The sequence below is a fragment of the Harpia harpyja genome, chromosome 1 (assembly GCF_026419915.1).
Source record: "Harpia harpyja isolate bHarHar1 chromosome 1, bHarHar1 primary haplotype, whole genome shotgun sequence".
In the NCBI taxonomy this organism is placed as follows: domain Eukaryota; kingdom Metazoa; phylum Chordata; class Aves; order Accipitriformes; family Accipitridae; genus Harpia; species Harpia harpyja.
In genome coordinates this window covers 78,878,770-78,895,796 of record NC_068940.1, presented here as the reverse complement: position 1 = coordinate 78,895,796, position 17,027 = coordinate 78,878,770, and the positions used below count along the sequence as shown (strand labels likewise).

General features: G+C 38.0%; 1 protein-coding gene across 1 annotated transcript in view; it reads left to right on the top strand.

Annotated features, from left to right (window-relative positions):
- The first annotated feature begins 624 nt into the window (after positions 1–624).
- PHF14 (PHD finger protein 14) overlaps positions 625–17,027 on the top strand; it is a 168,581-nt gene continuing 152,178 nt past the window's right edge. Inside the window, exons 1-3 of the mRNA XM_052801334.1 lie at positions 625–775; positions 1,385–1,495; positions 11,919–12,568. Of these exons, the coding sequence (XP_052657294.1) occupies position 775; positions 1,385–1,495; positions 11,919–12,568 (762 nt within the window). The 5' untranslated portion in view covers positions 625–774. The remainder of the gene's footprint in view (positions 776–1,384; positions 1,496–11,918; positions 12,569–17,027) is intronic.

Genomic DNA, 17,027 nt, shown 5'->3' with positions numbered 1-17,027 from the left:
GCAACTGGGAAGGCATTGGGACTTTTGCAAAAGGCAACGGCCCTGCATTGCTCACCTTCGCCATCCCTCTCTCACCGTTAGGTTTTGTGCTTAGCTGCTGGACTCGCGTGATGCGGTCAAACAAAAATCCCTCGGTGGTTTTTTTTGTTGTTTTTTCCAAATGCAACGGCTTACTATTTGTCAAGAGTGCAAGAATGAGCTTAACAATGCCACAAAGTCCACAAGGCACTCAGCTCTTAGAACAGGGGTTAAGCAAAAAAAGTTTTATAACGCTTCGTTTCCACACGGGGGAACAAAGGAAGTGCCAAACTGCTTTGTGAGCTGGTTTTCCTAATAAACGAGATCCTGACCCCCCCCCCGAGAATGAATGGGTCCGCACTGAGACTTTGTGTTAAGTGCTCCTCACTCCTGGGACTACCCGTATCTCTCCCCACGGGAGATCCCAGCGCTGGCCGGGACGCTCCGTGCCGTCTCCCCCCGCCGCGGCCGCGGGACAGGCGGGAAGCGCCGGGCGGAGGACGGGCACTGCCCCCTCCTCGGCCTCACCTCCCGCCGCGCAGGCGCGTTCGCACCGCGCATGCGCCGCGGGGCCGGCGGCGGGCAGCTGCGCAGGCGCAGCAGCGGGACCGGCCGCCGCGGGCGGGCGTGCGGGCGCGGGTCTGCATCCGGGTCGCCGCCGTGCCCATTGTCTGGGGAAGGGGCCCGGGGCTCGGCGGCTCCGCGGCGCTGCACCCGAGGGCCCCTGCCCGTCCGCCGCTCACCTGCGCAGGCTTTAGTAAGTGATCCTCAGCGGCTCTTCCCGCCCCTGTCCCAGGGAGATGCCGGGGTGCCCGCGGAGCGCCCCCGTCCCCTCCCTCGGGAGGGCGCGTCGCCGTCCCTCAGGCGCCCCGCGACCCCGGCTGCCCTTTCCCCATGTCTCTCGTCGCTGGCGCTGTTGGATCACGCCCAGGCGCTTCGTCTGGATGTGCTGGTGGCTCCGGGGGCCTCAGGCGACCCCAGTGCGCGCGCCCCCCCCCCCCCCCCCCCCCCCGCCACCGGGGTTCCTGTCGGTAGCCCGCGAGCCGCGGCCGGTCGGTGTCGTGTTGTTTCCCGGCGCCTGAAGGGAGCACCACTGCTACGCCGGGCAGGCAGCTACTGGCCGGTTGGCTGTGGGCAGACCCTTGGCGGTGTGCGTACCGCCGCTCCCCTCCCTCACCAGTGGGAACGAATGTCTCCGGGACCCCGGGACCGTCTGCATTTTGCGGCTGGTTTTCGGGCGCTGTGGCGGAGACTGCCCCTGCCTGTCGCTGCTATTCTGCCTTTCTTTTTAATTTAAACATCTTTAACGAGGCTGAGTTTTCATTATGCCACCTAGTAACAATACTATGCTTTTTTTTTCCTGCAGTGGACCGCAGTTCGAAGAGGAGACAAGTGAAGCCTTTGGCAGCTTCGCTGCTGGAAGCTTTAGATTATGATAGCTCTGATGACAGTGATTTTAAAGTTGGAGATGCTTCAGGTAAATATGCTTCCTCATCTCCTCAGTTCAGAATTATCTCATTTTTGGTTTATGGTTGCTCATTTAATATCACATGGGAGACAGAATGCTATTAGTGAACTGTTGGAGCCACTTGAAGTTCAGTCACTCAGTTGGGTAACTGGAAATTCTTATGCTGTGGATAAGAAACAACTGATTAAACAAAACATCCGTACAGTACTTCAATTGCAATTAATTTTTTCTCAGCAGAAAACTCATGATTATCAAGCAAGTTTTGGCAGAAGCGTTTGAGTAGCTTCTGTGCTGACCGCCTTAGCTAGGTCTATTGCTTTTTATTTCTTCAATGTAGAGATAATTTTTGGAACACTCACTGCATTTAGTATTGAAATAAGAATGTTCTAAAACCATTTTGTTTTTAATCAGTATGGATAATAGTTTTTTGTGGACTTAAGAACTTGCCTATTTCTCAAGGTTAATTCCACTCGGTGAGTGAAAACTTTAAGCAGAAGGATAATCTGTTCAGGTTCTTTTTGGTTTTTTACAAAAACTTAAGTTGTCCATTCAGATAACTATGCAGAAGGGTATATGCATTTCATACCAGAAGGAAGTCCTTGCCTCAGAGTGTTTTTGTTCTGCAGTCTTTTCTCTGTGTGCAGATTCGTATCTGCGGTGAAAATCCACAGAAACTGAAAGTAAACAAGATGCCAAAATAAAATGAATAAATTCAAGTATATTGGAAGGAAGGGAAAGAAGGGGCAGGACCACATTTTTGAATAAGCTTCACATTGGATGATCTGTGGCATATGCTCAGGGAAATAAGGAAAGAGATGCAGGATGTGTAAGGGAAGCATTATGACAGCTTGTCAAATAACTTCACTTTGTTATTTCTGCACTGGGCACGCTGATCTATGTTTTCATGTGCATGTATCGTGCAAAAATATTCCCCATCTCCATTTAAAGGCTTATTTTTTTACATCTGGCAAGCTCCTCTTTATTAATGAACTTTAAAATGCTTAATAATAATTTCTCCAATGCCAGTTTTAAGGTATGCCCTAATGCTCCTTGTTTGGTTGGTTTGTTTTTTTTTTTTTTTTTCCCCAAGCTTAGACATACTTCCCTTGGTTGGTCTGGTAGAAGAAGCAGGCTGCAATGACTTAAGAGAGTAAAACTGATGTTGTCTTACCAATTTAATGCTAAGATTTTGGGGGGTTTCTTTCATTTACTTTTAAAATCTTGTTTTGGGGACTTTTGATCCTTTCTTTTGAATAAGGGCACTGCCTTTTGTAAAGACAGTTTTCCATAAAAGGAAATGATTTTTAGTTCCCAAAGAAAATCTCCCTATTCTGGAACAGTAGTGTAGGCAGGATTCAAGGGAAAAGCAGAATTGGAGTATGGGAGATGGACACATAATTCACAGCAATATATTATCTGATTATAAGACAATCATTAATTAATTAAAAATAATGAATAAAGCTTCCTAACTCAACTATGTCTAAATGCAGAGGATCCATTTGTAATTGATATCCTCTTTCACTTTTAGGATATCGTATGTACACATGGTGGGAGGGGGTGGTGGTGGTGGTGGTGGTGTCTGTGTCTAGCCTTGAGAGTATTTCAATCTCAATTTCATTTTCAGAAAGTTGGATGGGTTTTCCCTTAAAAAAGCAACACTGAATGGAAACAAGCATATGAGAAAAACTCAAGTTCTACTTATAAAATGTTTTTCTAATTACTGTTGTGTGTTCATATATCTCGTATAGCGTTGTTTTAACATTTCAGAACCTATATCACTTGTAGTAGAAATGTGTTCTGTTTAATGAAATTTAAAGTTTAGTGAAAACACTTTGAAACAGCAGCAGAGTTTGACTTTTTACACTTTATTCAAAGATTTTGAATGTGAACGGAGAAAGTTGTGAGCGTTTGGAGAAGTTGCGGAGTAGAAAGCTGTTAAACATATAACCTCTTAAGTTGAAAGAAAAAAGAAACATTTCTTATGTGTAATACAAGTTAAGTGACTAGTTGCAGCTTATTTGAAACAGAACATCTGTGCTGATTTAAAATGAAGCTGGTATAGCCTTAGATTTGGTTGTACCTAGTCCATTTATATTCGGATGGAAGAAGTGCTGAAATAAAGGAACTTTTTTACAGACACAGACATATATAAATAAAATCAATAATTTCAAAGTTATGGATGTATAAAGTATATGTGTGTACACACACAAGCAACACTTGTAGACAAATTCTGGATTGTTGATAATAGAAAACAGGTTTTCCTTTTTTTAACTGTGGGTTCAGCCTTCAAAGCATAATGTTTATTTCTCCAGTACAGTCAGGGCTGTTGCTCTTTTTCTTCTTTCAATGACCGTAGAGGTCTCTCTATGTGCAGCCCATTGCAAATCAGTATTTATTATTTGTTTGAATCAGAATTTCATTGCATAGTTTGCTTACAAAGAGAAATAAATGACAGAAGGAAGAAGCAATCTCTATACATTGAAAATGACCATAAATTCTACTCCTGCACTCAGAAAAATCTCCTAAGTATGGTAATTCCATGGCTCTGCAATGTATGTTTATTCGATTCACAAATGCATGTATAGGTATTTAAAAAAAAACAAAACAAATTTGAAAGTTAAAGGACTATTTAAATACTGATTTAAAAGAATTCTGAAGTTGTTTAGTCCCTGTTGATTATGTTGCATCCATATGTATGAGCTTTAGGATATTAAGTGTTATCTGCTAGTAGAAGATATTACGCAAGTCAGAAGGACTGAGCCCTGAACATTTAAGCTTTTATACATGGTCATTGTTCTATCAGATTTCTGGGAATGCGAGATGCAGTAAGGATTTGAGAAGTTAGTATTAAGTACTTTTAGGAAGTAATCGGCATTTCTGAATTTTTGTATTCACAGTCCTGATGCTTTGGTAAATTTTTTTCATTACAGAAAATATTTCTAAACACTGAACCTCCATTTCCACCAAAAAAAATCCATAGGAGATATGGCCTTTACTTACAGTGTAGTTAATTTCTTTTCTTTTGGATTTAGGTCACACCAACAGGCAATTACTACCTTTTCCACTTTAAAGGTCTCATCATTCTGACATCTCTTTTGGGAAACTGATTTTAGAATTGTTATAGTCTTGTAAATTTACTTAATGTAAATACTTTTCAGGCCTGTGGGCTTTTCATTATGTTAATATTGAATGAAGTAATTTTCTAATGGCTTCTCTGTTTTTATGTAATGGAAAGTAGTAATGCCATATTATAAAGTACTGCATTTTTCTGGTTTTTATAAACATCTTGAAAAATTTGTTCCTTAAGTAAGAATGTCATATGTAATCTTAGTGTGGGATCAAAAAACCTGTCCCTTTGGAGACGGAGCATACAAATATGTGACTTGAAATGATGGTACAGTAATATACTCAACTGAAGTTTTTTAATATGCTTCACAATACAGATCAGTTATTTGAAGTTTTGCTTTTAAGTTAATTAGAACATACTTTGGGTTTTTTGTTGTTTTGTTTTTTTGCTTTAGTGAGAGCAGCTGAAGATAAACTGATGTCAGAAATCAGTGTATAGTTGTAGAGTAATTCCCAGCAGAATTCCAAAGCAAGGATTTACCACTTTTTGTCTGTCATTGGTGAAGTCGGTCAGTTTTGGCAGGTCATATACTGAAATTGAAATGATGCAGAGAAATGTAGTGTGGTCCCTGAACAAGAATGATGTGTGAATTTAAGGACTGGCTCTCTATCTCAGTGTAGCCAAGAAGAGCATAGCTGCCTTGAATGCTGCCTTGAAGAACTGGATTCTGTCACTACTTCTGCTACAAGTCTCATAGACTCAAATTTTTAGACACATTTGTAAATGTTTGGGTTTTTGGTGTTGAGTGTGGAGCCTGACTTGCATAAATATCATGTACTATTACTGCAATTGAGGTCAGTAGGAGGTCTGTTTAAAACATGTAATGATCTATATAAATGCTATATTAGGTATTCTGAAAAACCTGTGACTTGATCTAGAAATAAAAAGTTGCAAATATCTTTATCTTTCTGTAATTCATTTCCTCTTAGCACAACAGAGATTCCACTTTTGCTTTCCTGTACAGTCTATTTTAATATAAAGAAATGTTTGCGAAACACCAAAATACTGTAGTGATAAACACTACTGAAATATTGAAGAAGAAACTAATATGTTTGTTTTTGAGAATAAACTTAAATGATATGCAAAAGAAAAGTTGTAGGGTGTTTCAGTAGACAGTGAAGGTAAGAGAAAATATTGAATAGCTAATCATTAGTTAATTATCATGTAATTGCACAATTTTAATTGTTACGATCATTTCAAGGCTTGCCTTTGCAACTGTAAAGTGTAGTCCCTCAGAGTGGAGTTCCCAAGGGCTTTTTCCCATTGAGAAATTGGAAAATATGGACATTAGGTTCTCTTGGGTTATCTCCACTGCAGGTGAGATCTTTTATCTGTACAGATGTCTGCCACTTGAAATAGTGACTGACGAACATTTTGAACTTGCATTCTCTTTGGAAACACTGAGATTTCTGTTGTTCTGTGTGTTTACTGACAGCAGAGAAGTAATGTAACAGAAATCTAGGCTTTCATTCCAGTGACTGGGCAGGGTGGATTTAGTGATGGGATGACATTATTTTTCTTTGTTTTCCCCCTACTGTGACTATTTGTGCCTCGTCTTTCCAGTCTGTCTGTCCCTTATTGAACCCTTGCTCTTTGGTTCAGCGTCATTCTGCTTGTTCAGTCAGTCTTGAACAGGGTTTTCATGGTCTCCTGCTGTACTACTACTTTACTTTCTCTTGCATTGCCTCTTTTTTGTATGTATGTCTATCTCTTGTGTATTTCCTGCCATATGGAGAAGGTTCTTCTGTGCTTTATTAACTCCAGCTTGGTGGGATGGTCTGTTTGCAGCCTGGCCACGCTTGAGAGTCTAGACGCGCCCTGTGACGATGGGACGTTTCAAGTGTTTCTTGAGCATATACTTGTTACGGTGCCTCAGAGACTTAGACTTAGCATGTCCCAGACACATGTTCAGCTGTCTCCCAGATGTCACTTCCCTTGTACAAGATGTGAAACTCTTAGATGTTTCTTGGAAAAATACATATTCTAGCTCACTATTCAATAATTTGTATTGGAATCCAACTTTATGGATTGTTTAGGACTGCAACTTTGCAGGGAAGTCACGGGGTATGCAGTACTTTATCCCAAACAAGTAAAGTTTGATAATGGTAAAAACAGGGAAACTGGGAAATGTCAAGCAAATTTAGGAGGTAGGGTAACCAATTCCATCTGTGTTAGAACATTGTAAATCAGGCAGTTCCCAATGACTCAAGTCAAAGTTGGCAGCCTTTAGTTTTGAGTGCTTTTATGACTCGAATAGACATCTCCTGAAATGCTGTGTGATATAATTACTGCTAGTGTAGAAGTGAGGAAACTGCTTACTAAACGACTTCCATTTATGTTCTTCTTCCATCCTCTTTTCTATTAAACTAAATACTTGTCTTCTGAAAAAAGTGTAATCATGGATCAGTGATGAGTTTCATTTCCTATTCTGCCCAGTCTACATCTGCAGTTAATACAGATTAGATACTTTTTTCAAAACATTATTTGAGAAGTGAATTTCTTTCCTTAGAGCAGTAATATCTTAATCTGTGTTGGTTTTGTTTTGTATGCTCTTAATCATGTTACTTTGGACAGTTCCATATTTTTAACTGCCAGCATTACTAGTGCTGAATTGCCAATAGTCTACCAATGTTTAATCATCATACTCAGCAAAATAGCATAGAAAACCGGTGGCGTATATCTAACTGATACTAGATACTGATACTGATACTACTTTTTTTGAATTTATGTTGAAAGTGAAGTATTAAGGCTTTTCAGTTCTTGCTTTCAGTATAGTTATATTGGTCTTAGCATAATGGACCTCTGCCGCTTTAGTCTAATAGACAAATGTGATCAGGATTTTACCCATTCCACAACTCTGCCTTTGTCAATTTAACAGCTCGTATTTTCCATGTATGATCTAGGTTCCCTGCCTTATTTTTACATCCAGTTATTAATATCAGAACTTTCTAGTTAGTTTAAGCATTTCCTTAAGTTTTTTTTGAGTCTTAAAATTATTTGCAATTTCCAGATTAGATATATAGGAAGTACATCTGCTTTTACACATTGGTATGGCACATGTGCAAAAGAGTTTTTGTGACTCTTGAGCAGTTCTTGTAAGGAAGTTTATGGGCAGAGGCAGTTGTCCACAAACACTTTTTTCAGTGCTTTCCACTTTTACCATCTGTCAGGATGCAGGCAACCTGGGTGAGGGATTGTTCATGGTGTGTAATACGGTGTTTTAGCAGAGCTACCCAGGTAATTTCACGTCATCATGTCAAAGATTTGTTGTCTGCCTTGTGATTGGGAGAAAGAGGCTAAGGGACAGCTAGACAGGGTGATGGTGATCGAGTGGCTTTAACCTCCAAAAGAATTAGGTTCACCTGTAGCTTTTTTTTTTTGTTTCTGCCCTCAAAAAGAGGATATTGTGAAGCACACTGTGGGCTGGATGACGTCTCACATGATGCCTGTAGATCATTATTGAACAATATTATTTAGTAGGAATAACTTCAGACATAGGAGTTGTTTTCTGTATTGCATGCTCAGTTTTTCAGGTTTTTCACTCCTTTTCAGTGTTCCAGGATCCTGGATTGTATTATTTGTATGCAGCTTTGGGCACCTGGGTAAGACAAACAGACAGGACTCAGTGGAAAAAAAGAACTTTCCAAAATGATTCCAGATGCTTCTCTTCTGCTATCTGGAGTTGGTTAGGCTTTGTTAGTGGAAAAGGCAAGCCCAAAATTGAGTCTGTGATTTCCTTTAACTAGCTTATCCTTCAGACTTCAGTTAAACACAAGCAATAAAGCTGCTTTTTACAGAGCTGCTTGTTAAGCGCAATACTGCATTGAAGAATCAGCCTGTCTTCTGTGAGTGGGTGGCCATGTATTACGTAGTGTAGCACTTAACTGTCTGTATACATGGATTTTCTTAGAATATAAAAAAAAAAAAAGAATCACAGGGTACCATGCTTAAAGTTGCTGCTAAAATGGTCCTGCAAAACCCTGGGAGGTTTTTTTTCACTGCTGTAGTGATTTCAGTAGCTTTCCTCTGAAGTCTTGTACATAGTACGTATTGTACAAGACTCAACAGCTGATGTGGAGATCAGTAGTTACTTTTTTTTATCTTTATTACAATTTTTCATATGTTAATTTTGGAGCATAATATTCTGTCCCAGTGAATTCCTCTCAGAATTATCCTCTTTGGATTTGACTGCCACCTGCTGTTGTGCTCAGTAGAGCTAAAGATAGGAGGTGTACAGAAATACATGACACCTTTCTCACAACTGTTATCTCTTGTATTTATTCTCAGTGGAACTCTGTATTTTTCACTATTTGATGGTGTATCTGGCCCCATCTTTCACTAAGAGTAGCTTGACTTCTGTCCCATAGGGAATGACATGATATGATTGTCAGTTTGAAAGAGCCATTCTTTAAGAATTTCTTTCAAGGAGAAAACTGTATGCTACAGCCTCTTCCTAACTGAAGGTGCATCTGACAGAAGAACACCTGCAAAAATAGCTGTTATCACAGAATGGCTCTTTCTAGAAAAAGCTCCTATCATGGTGGATGCATTCAGACAGAAGAAGGATGTCCCTTACTATAGGTATCTCTGGTGTCTACATGCATGCAGAAAGGAGAGTACAAAGCATAATGTGCAGGCAGAAGGCAAAGAGAATTTGAAGGAGGGAGGTGAATGAAACTAACGTTTTTTTGTTCTCTGCTTTGTGTTGTTTGCATAGCATAAAGCAGCTAGAGGGTATTCTCAGTGCTGTAGTATTGATATACAAGAATTACTGTTGGTAATTTAGAGTGCTGTTAAAGATCAGACTATATCCAGACTAAGATTCTCTCCAAAAATTAAGTCAAAGCTTAAATTCGCAAGGAGTCTAAGCATATTTAGAAATGGAACAGCACAATTAAAGCATCCAAACAAATTACTGTCATGGAGTTATGGTGGGGAAGTAAAACAAAAGAAAATAATATAAGGTAACTTAAAAATGCAGTTGAATTAATTTTAACATGGCAAAACCCTCTTCTACCTTATTTACAGTGAGACAAGTAGTGCACACTAGCACTCAGAACCTGTGAAATGAGATAAAAAAATACATTTTGCTTTTAAACATACATATGACATTTAATCTATAATATCAACATCTAGTATGAGAGTCTAGCTTTAGGAGTTACTTGTAAAGTGTTTGTGAGAGCTGGTAAATATCATAGAACGGGTTGGGTTGGAAGGGACCTTTAAAGATCATCTAGGTGAACTCCCTGCCGTGGGCAGGAACAGCTTTCACTAGATCAGGTTGTTCAAAGCCCCATCCAACCTGACCTTGAACATTTCCAGAGATGGGGCATCCACAGCTTCTCTGGGCAACCTGTTCCAGGGTCTCACCACCCTCATAAAAGTTTCTTCCTCATGTCCAATCTAAACCCTAGCCTCTTTCAGTTTAAAACCAGCCCCCCTTTTCCTGTTGCTACAGGCCTTGGTAAAAAGTCTCTCTTTCTTATAAGCCCCCTTTATATATCAAAAGGCTGCAATAAGGTCTCCCCAGAGCTTTCTCTTCTCCAGGCTAAACAACCCCAACTCTCTCAGCCTTTCTTGATAGGAGAAGTGTTTCAGCCCTCTGGCTGTTTTCGTGGCCCTTCTCTGGACCCGCTCTAACAGGTCCATGAATACATATCCAAACAAAGCTATTGTAATTTAAAAATAGTTTTTTAGACTGCATATTAGTTAATACTGTTTTTTATTTCTTAGGCATGCCTGAAGACTGTTCTACTATTTCAAAACTTCTGTTAATTATGTTGTACTTCCATTACTACCATTAAGGCTGGTAGACGTAGGGAAATGACTGAATTACTCTTTTCTCAAAAGACTGTACAATAACTTGTGTTACTGCATTCTCATTGTTTTTCTGGCCCTCTAAAAGGTGAGAATGTTTGCAGGAAACTTTTACTTTCTATTAGCTTCTAAGAGGACTAATAACTGATAACTTCTAAGAGGACTGCTAGTAGTAGCACTGATGGATTTTTTTTTTTGTTGGTAATTACAGAATCTCCTCATCAAATACGTGCACATACAGGTATATGCAGAAAAAGACAAAACTGACTATTATATTGAAGTAACAACTGAGTTACTGGCTAGTCATAGACAGTGTTCTGTGGGGTGGTAATAAATGCCACGTGAATTTATTTTTGTTTATTTGGCTTTATACAGAGATGGATGTGCACAAAAATTCTCTGTAAGGTGATACTGAGAGGTGGTTTTTTGTGTGGTAACTGAAGCGATTAAGGGTTATTTTAATTTGCAAGCATCAATATGTTTCTTCTTTGCATCTATGTGACAGTGCATCAAGAACTTGGTGATGGCTCTGAACAAACTGAATTGACTGCCTAATTGATCCCCATGTTGGATCAAGCAACTTTGTATTTTCTTGTTAATTTAAAGAAATATTTTCTGAGTTTTTATTCATTAAAACTAAAAATGTAAATGAAAAGTAGTAGGTGAATGTAAGATGAGAGATAGTCAAGGTGGATGATGTTTATAAAATTGAAACAAGTTCACGTGTCATCTTTTTCAGTATTTTTTACATGTACTTTATAGTACAGGTGGCTTATTTTTGTGATTTTTTTTTTCCCATACAAATCCTCTTCTGTTCTTTTCTGTTGCACAGATTGGCCTGTGTTAATGGAAATAGTGACAACACATAGAACAATACCATATGAGTGGTATAAGGTTAGAATTTATGTATTGTCATGCAGCTGCAACACTGAATGAGGCATAGCTTATGTAGGATTAATAAGTGAAATAACATTGGAAATTAAGAGCCCTCAAACCCAGAAAAACAAATGTGTATTAAAAATGAAGGTGTGGGATTATCCATACTATTGTTAGTACTTGTTATGTAAACTCTTCATTTTGTAATTTTAAACCTCTTCTATTGGATAGCTATTTTATTTTGAAGATTTAGAAAATACCTCCAGCAATTAAAAACTGGAATGCTCTTTCTTTAAGATGTGACTTCACATGGAAATTATTCTGTGCTACTGCTTATTGTTAATATAAGCTGCAGTTCAAAGGAACATTTAATGTTCATTTAATAAATTCTTCCATCTTTTTTTTGTTATCTTAAAATGCACTCATGTTTAACAGATTCTCAACATACCACTTGAAATAGCAGTATTTGGACACCAGCTGAAAAAATAGGTGGAATACCTTATGAGGGAGGAACATGCATCATTCTTTTGTTTAACAGCTTGCTTCAACAGATTTTATTTTTGGGGGTACATTTGTGTCGGAACTTTTTTTAAATTTTCATATGCTCAACAGATTCTGAAGGAAGTGGTCATGGGAGTGAAGATGCATCAAAGGACAGTGGTGAAGGTTCCTGTACTGAATCAGAAGAAAATATCTTGGAGGAGGAACCGACAGAAAAGAAAGTAGAAGACGAACAGCCAAAAACCTCCACTGAAGAAGAGGTGCCAACAGCAGACAAAGAGGTAATTAAAACGGAAAAGAAAGAGCAAGATGAAGAAGAAGAAAAGCCAAAAAAGAAGAAAGAGAAGGAGAAAGCAGCTGAACCTGATGCTGTGGCTGATGAGCAAACAAATGAACCAAAAAAATGGAATTTACGCAGGAACCGACCTTTGTTGGATTTTGTATCGATGGAAGAACTAAATGATATGGATGACTATGATAGTGAAGATGACAATGACTGGCGGCCTACTGCTGAGAAAAGGAAAGGAAAAAATGCCCTGCGAAAAGAGGGGAGTGATGGAGATAATGAGGATGATGAAGATGATGGGAGTGGAAGTGATGAGGATGACAACGATGAGGAAGGTAATGAAGAAGATAATAGCAGCACGGCTAGTGATGGAGGATCCAAGAAGAAGAAGAGTAAAGTTCTTAACAGGAGTAATGCAGATGATGAGGAATTGACAAATGATAGCCTGGCTCTTTCACAAAGCAAGAGTAATGAGGTAGTGCAACCAACTTTCTATAATATATCTGTTGACAGATGGAAACTACTCCCCAGTAGCTATTCTGTTAATTTGAAACGTTAAACTGATTGGCTGGAATTGTGTTAACAGGAATAAGCGGAGCAGCAAAATTGTGCTAAATAGGCACTGCATATTAAATAGCCTTGCTTGGACAGTTTGGCCAATCTAATGCCACTAAAGTCAATAGACTTCTCTTGACTTTAGGGGGGGTTGGATAGCAAGTAGGAGGTCCAGTATGCAAATCAGTATGTATTAGCGAGACTTCTAGTTCTGTTTTAACCTAAATGTTGCATATCTGTAATGTTCTAAAAGTTAAAAGAATCTGTGACATATTCATAAAATAGCTAAATGATAGGTTATTGTTTATGCTAGCCCTTTGTGACAAACATCGAAGTCTGAACACTAAGTTCAGAGATAGAAGAAGTCTAAGTAAAGAAATATGCACACTGGGTTTAAAATCAAATAAGATAATCATGATAATTTATGTTGGGTTTTCTTATAATGCTCACAAATGAACTAATTTCTTACAGTACTAAAAAGCATTTGGGAACTATTATTATATTAAATATCTTTTGACCGCAGAATGTGAAAATGATGTAAGTGTTTAATAATGCAACTTTTTTTCCTATGCACAATTACAGTTGCCTCGAAGGTTGTGCTTGTGGAAAAATTAAAATATTAGATTGTCAGGGTGGTTGACTTCATGTCCTGCAGTAGCAAAATTTTGAACAAAGTAAAAAGCATTGCTGTAAAATCTACATTCAATTTTCAGGAAATAATTGCAATGTCAACATAACATTTGATAAATGATAGTGGTATGACACTATTTAAAGTTCTGCTGTTCCATTTAATCTTTATTTTAATGTGTAAAATGACAGGGAACTAAACAGTATTTGGAAGAATCAGTTGTCTCCTTTTCAGATACTTTGTTATGTATTATATATATGGATGATTGCAAGTGAGCTGTGCTGTTTTAATTACTAGTAATAATTGTGATTGGGGAAAAAAAGAAAAGCATAATTCTGGGGGTTTTTTTACTTTTTGTATAGGAATCTTCTTCCATTGTCTAGCTTTGTAATTCTAGTGCTGTTACCTGTATTCTCTTGGCTCAGGAGCTGAAAGTGCTCCACCAATACTGATGATCAGAACTTCAAATAGAGATAGGCAATTTTCTTTCAGAGTTGTTTCCTATATCAGAATGGAGATGTGAGTCTACATTCTTAGGGATATGTTCTTGAATATGTCCATAATTTCCATTGACTTGAAAAATTAGGCCTGTTTCAGAAACCCAGAGCTGTCTCTGATGTATCTTTTGTGAAGCTTCTGAATATGCATGGACCTCAGATTCTGTTCTTGCCTTGGATTTAGGACATTGATCAAAAGATAAAATCAAAATTTGAAAATTTGAAGTTCAAATTATAATTTTGTAACTGATAATTTATCTTTACTTCATGTAGAGCAAAGTACTATTTAAGAATAGGTCTTTTAACAGAAGTCTTGCAACAGTGAGTATCTGTAGACTGGATTATGGACTGTAATTTTTAGATTGATACTCAACTGCTTTATAACAGTATACTCTCCACTACTACAATATTTTAAAATAGTAAAAAAAAAGTAAAAAATCCTGTCTAGCAGACAAGTCTCATTATACTGCAGAAGCCAAGTTCTTAGAAAACCAGATGTCTGGATGCATAATTAATATATGAAAGAATGTTCAGGTAATTAACTCTGAACATGTTGTAGTGTCCTTAATATGCATTCTGTCTTTCCTTTACTGACTTTTTGGGGGTGGATATTGGGGGGGGGGAATGTTGGGAGGGAGGTTGTTTGGTTTTTGTTTCTCTGTGATTTTTATTTTATTTTTCCACATTTTACAAAAATATTTTGAGGTCTGCATATACAGTATTTTAACCTGTGCTGTAATGAAATACTATGTGCTCTTCTACTGTATTAAGCACAGAATACAAACTTAGCTTTCTTTTTTAGGCTCAAGCATCATTAGTAGATAAATGGTGCTTTTCTGTTTTTATAATTGCTACCACTTTATGGGATTATTCTGTTCTCAGTGAGGTGGTTATTTTATTTTTTAATTTTTTTTTTATTCCTTTAAAGTGAGAAGTATATAGGCATATAGCTTGAAATGCTCACTTTCTTCATTAACACCACAGAAATGGGAATTACATAGTGATTCAGCTGAAATACTTTCTGTCGCTAGGGTAGGGAACAGGACTTGTTCAGGAGTTGGCAGCAGTTATCATCCCTATGTAAAAGTTCCTATGCTTTAGGCAAGTAGGGTCAGCTTCTGGGATGGGGCCTTTCAGGTACTTACACGGACTAAGCAGAGGAGAGCAGCATATGTTCCAGACCACTCCTCCCTCTCCGTGTCTGCATAGAAAATTAAGTTATTCTGCTGCTCTGTTTGACCTGTTGGCTGTCTTCACGTAAGGTAAACCATAATGAAGGGGGATACTAAGACTAGATCCAAATTTGATGCCCTTCCATCATTGCTTGTTTCTTTTTTTTTTGCCCATGTTTACATATGTTATCACTGCCTATAGTGTTACTTCAATGTTGTTCCTACAGTGCAATTCTGTTTATTTAATTTAAAGTAATAGTTTTGGGGTTTTTTCTTCTTTTTTTTAATTACCAGACCTTGGGCTTCTGTAGCAGTAGAGATTGCAAATTTCTTTTAAACTTCTGTTAGTGAAGCCAAATAACAGTCAAAGGTACTGTCAGAAAAAGCTGATTTCTGTAGAGTTGCGAGATGCATCTGAGAAGCCTGTGCCATTGCACAATTAATCTGCCAAAGTTAGGGAGTATCTACTGCTATTTTCCTATCTGTAGTGTGAATGGTGAGCTAAACGTGGGTATTTTGAGTAATGATGGGCCACAGTATTTTTGAAAAAAATGTGCAAGTTTCTTGCTTTCCTCAAAATGCCTTGCAACTTTGACCTAAAAGTAGGATGTTGGAAGAAATGCTCTGTTAAGTCTGAACTCTGTAGCAGAGAATCTTGTATTTTTCACGATTAGTTGCCTTCCTGTAAGCAAGCATGACTGTGTGAATGGTTGTATAATCTTTCATTTTTACTTCTAGATGAGGGTTGCGTTTTTTTTTTCTTATAGGTCATGTTTCCTTTCATTGTTTAGAGAAAATGGATGGGAGATCCAGAAGCCTTTCCTAACTGCTAGAAGTATGTGTTTGACCTTTCCTAGGTCAAAAACATTGTAACAAGCCACCTCTATTACTTGAGGTAAACTATTTGAGCCCAGCTTTAGGTGGTAAGGTTATTCTACCCCTTTATCTTGCTCTAAAATCAAGCAAAGTTTCTCCCCCCTTAACCTCCAAATACCTGTCCAGATAAACCTAAAGTACAAAGACACTTTATTAACGATTCACTGAAAATTTTGTGTGGATACTTACTGTATCAGATTGAGAGACTATCATGAAATAATTCCATAGATTAGTGTGAGAATTGAACATCCTTGAGGAAGAATACCTACTTCAGGTAGCATTCATGATACTTTTTATCTGCTTAGGCTACACAGGCATAGTATTGGTGCTGTGTTTTATGTCATAAATGGGAGGTTAGAATGAGAAAAAGATGTTTCAGAGGGCATCTTCCACCTTAATTTTTTTTTTTTTTTTTTTCCTCCCTCTCCTGGTAGGTTACCACAGCAGTTTTGGAATATTCTCAGATCTCTGATATTTTAAATGGATGCCATTTAGGCTTGAACTGTCAGCCTCTGTTCTGAAACTATTACTATTTCTTTATACTGCAATGATTGTTTTTTACTAGTGTGCCTAATTTCACACTTCCCTATATGCCTTCATATCACCAATGAAGGTAGTTCAAGCTCAATGTTTGCTTTTAGTATAAAAAAAAAAAAGAAAATGTATGGAAGCCATGAAACCTTGCAGAAGAGACAGTAGCTGTATCTCACAATGAAAATACTAAAAAGCCTAGATGGTGTTTATGAAAAAAATTAAATTTGCATACAGCTTTTATTTGGTTTGTCTCTCTGTCCTTAGAGAAATTCCCTGTTAAAAGCCACGTTCTTTTTATCTGTAGTTCACATTGAAGGTTGCCAAAACAGAGCAATCTACTTGTTCTGCAAATCCTTACTCCTGTATATAATCAGAAGAAAATAAGTTGTTACAGTTTTAATAAATCATATGGTTTTGCATAGAGACATATAAATTTGCATTACAACAAAATAGAACTGAGTTGATAATTAGTTATATTTTACATAAGTGAAAACTTGGCAGGCTTGTTTTGGCTGTTTATTTTCAGATTTTTCAGATCCATGTTCAGATCACTTTTTTTGGAAGGTGCAAGTTACAACAAAATGAAGCAAGTTTTCTGAATATTGGGACATTTGAAGGTCACCTTTGGCCTTGGTGGGGTTTTGTTTTGGGTTTGGGTTGGTTTTTTGTTTT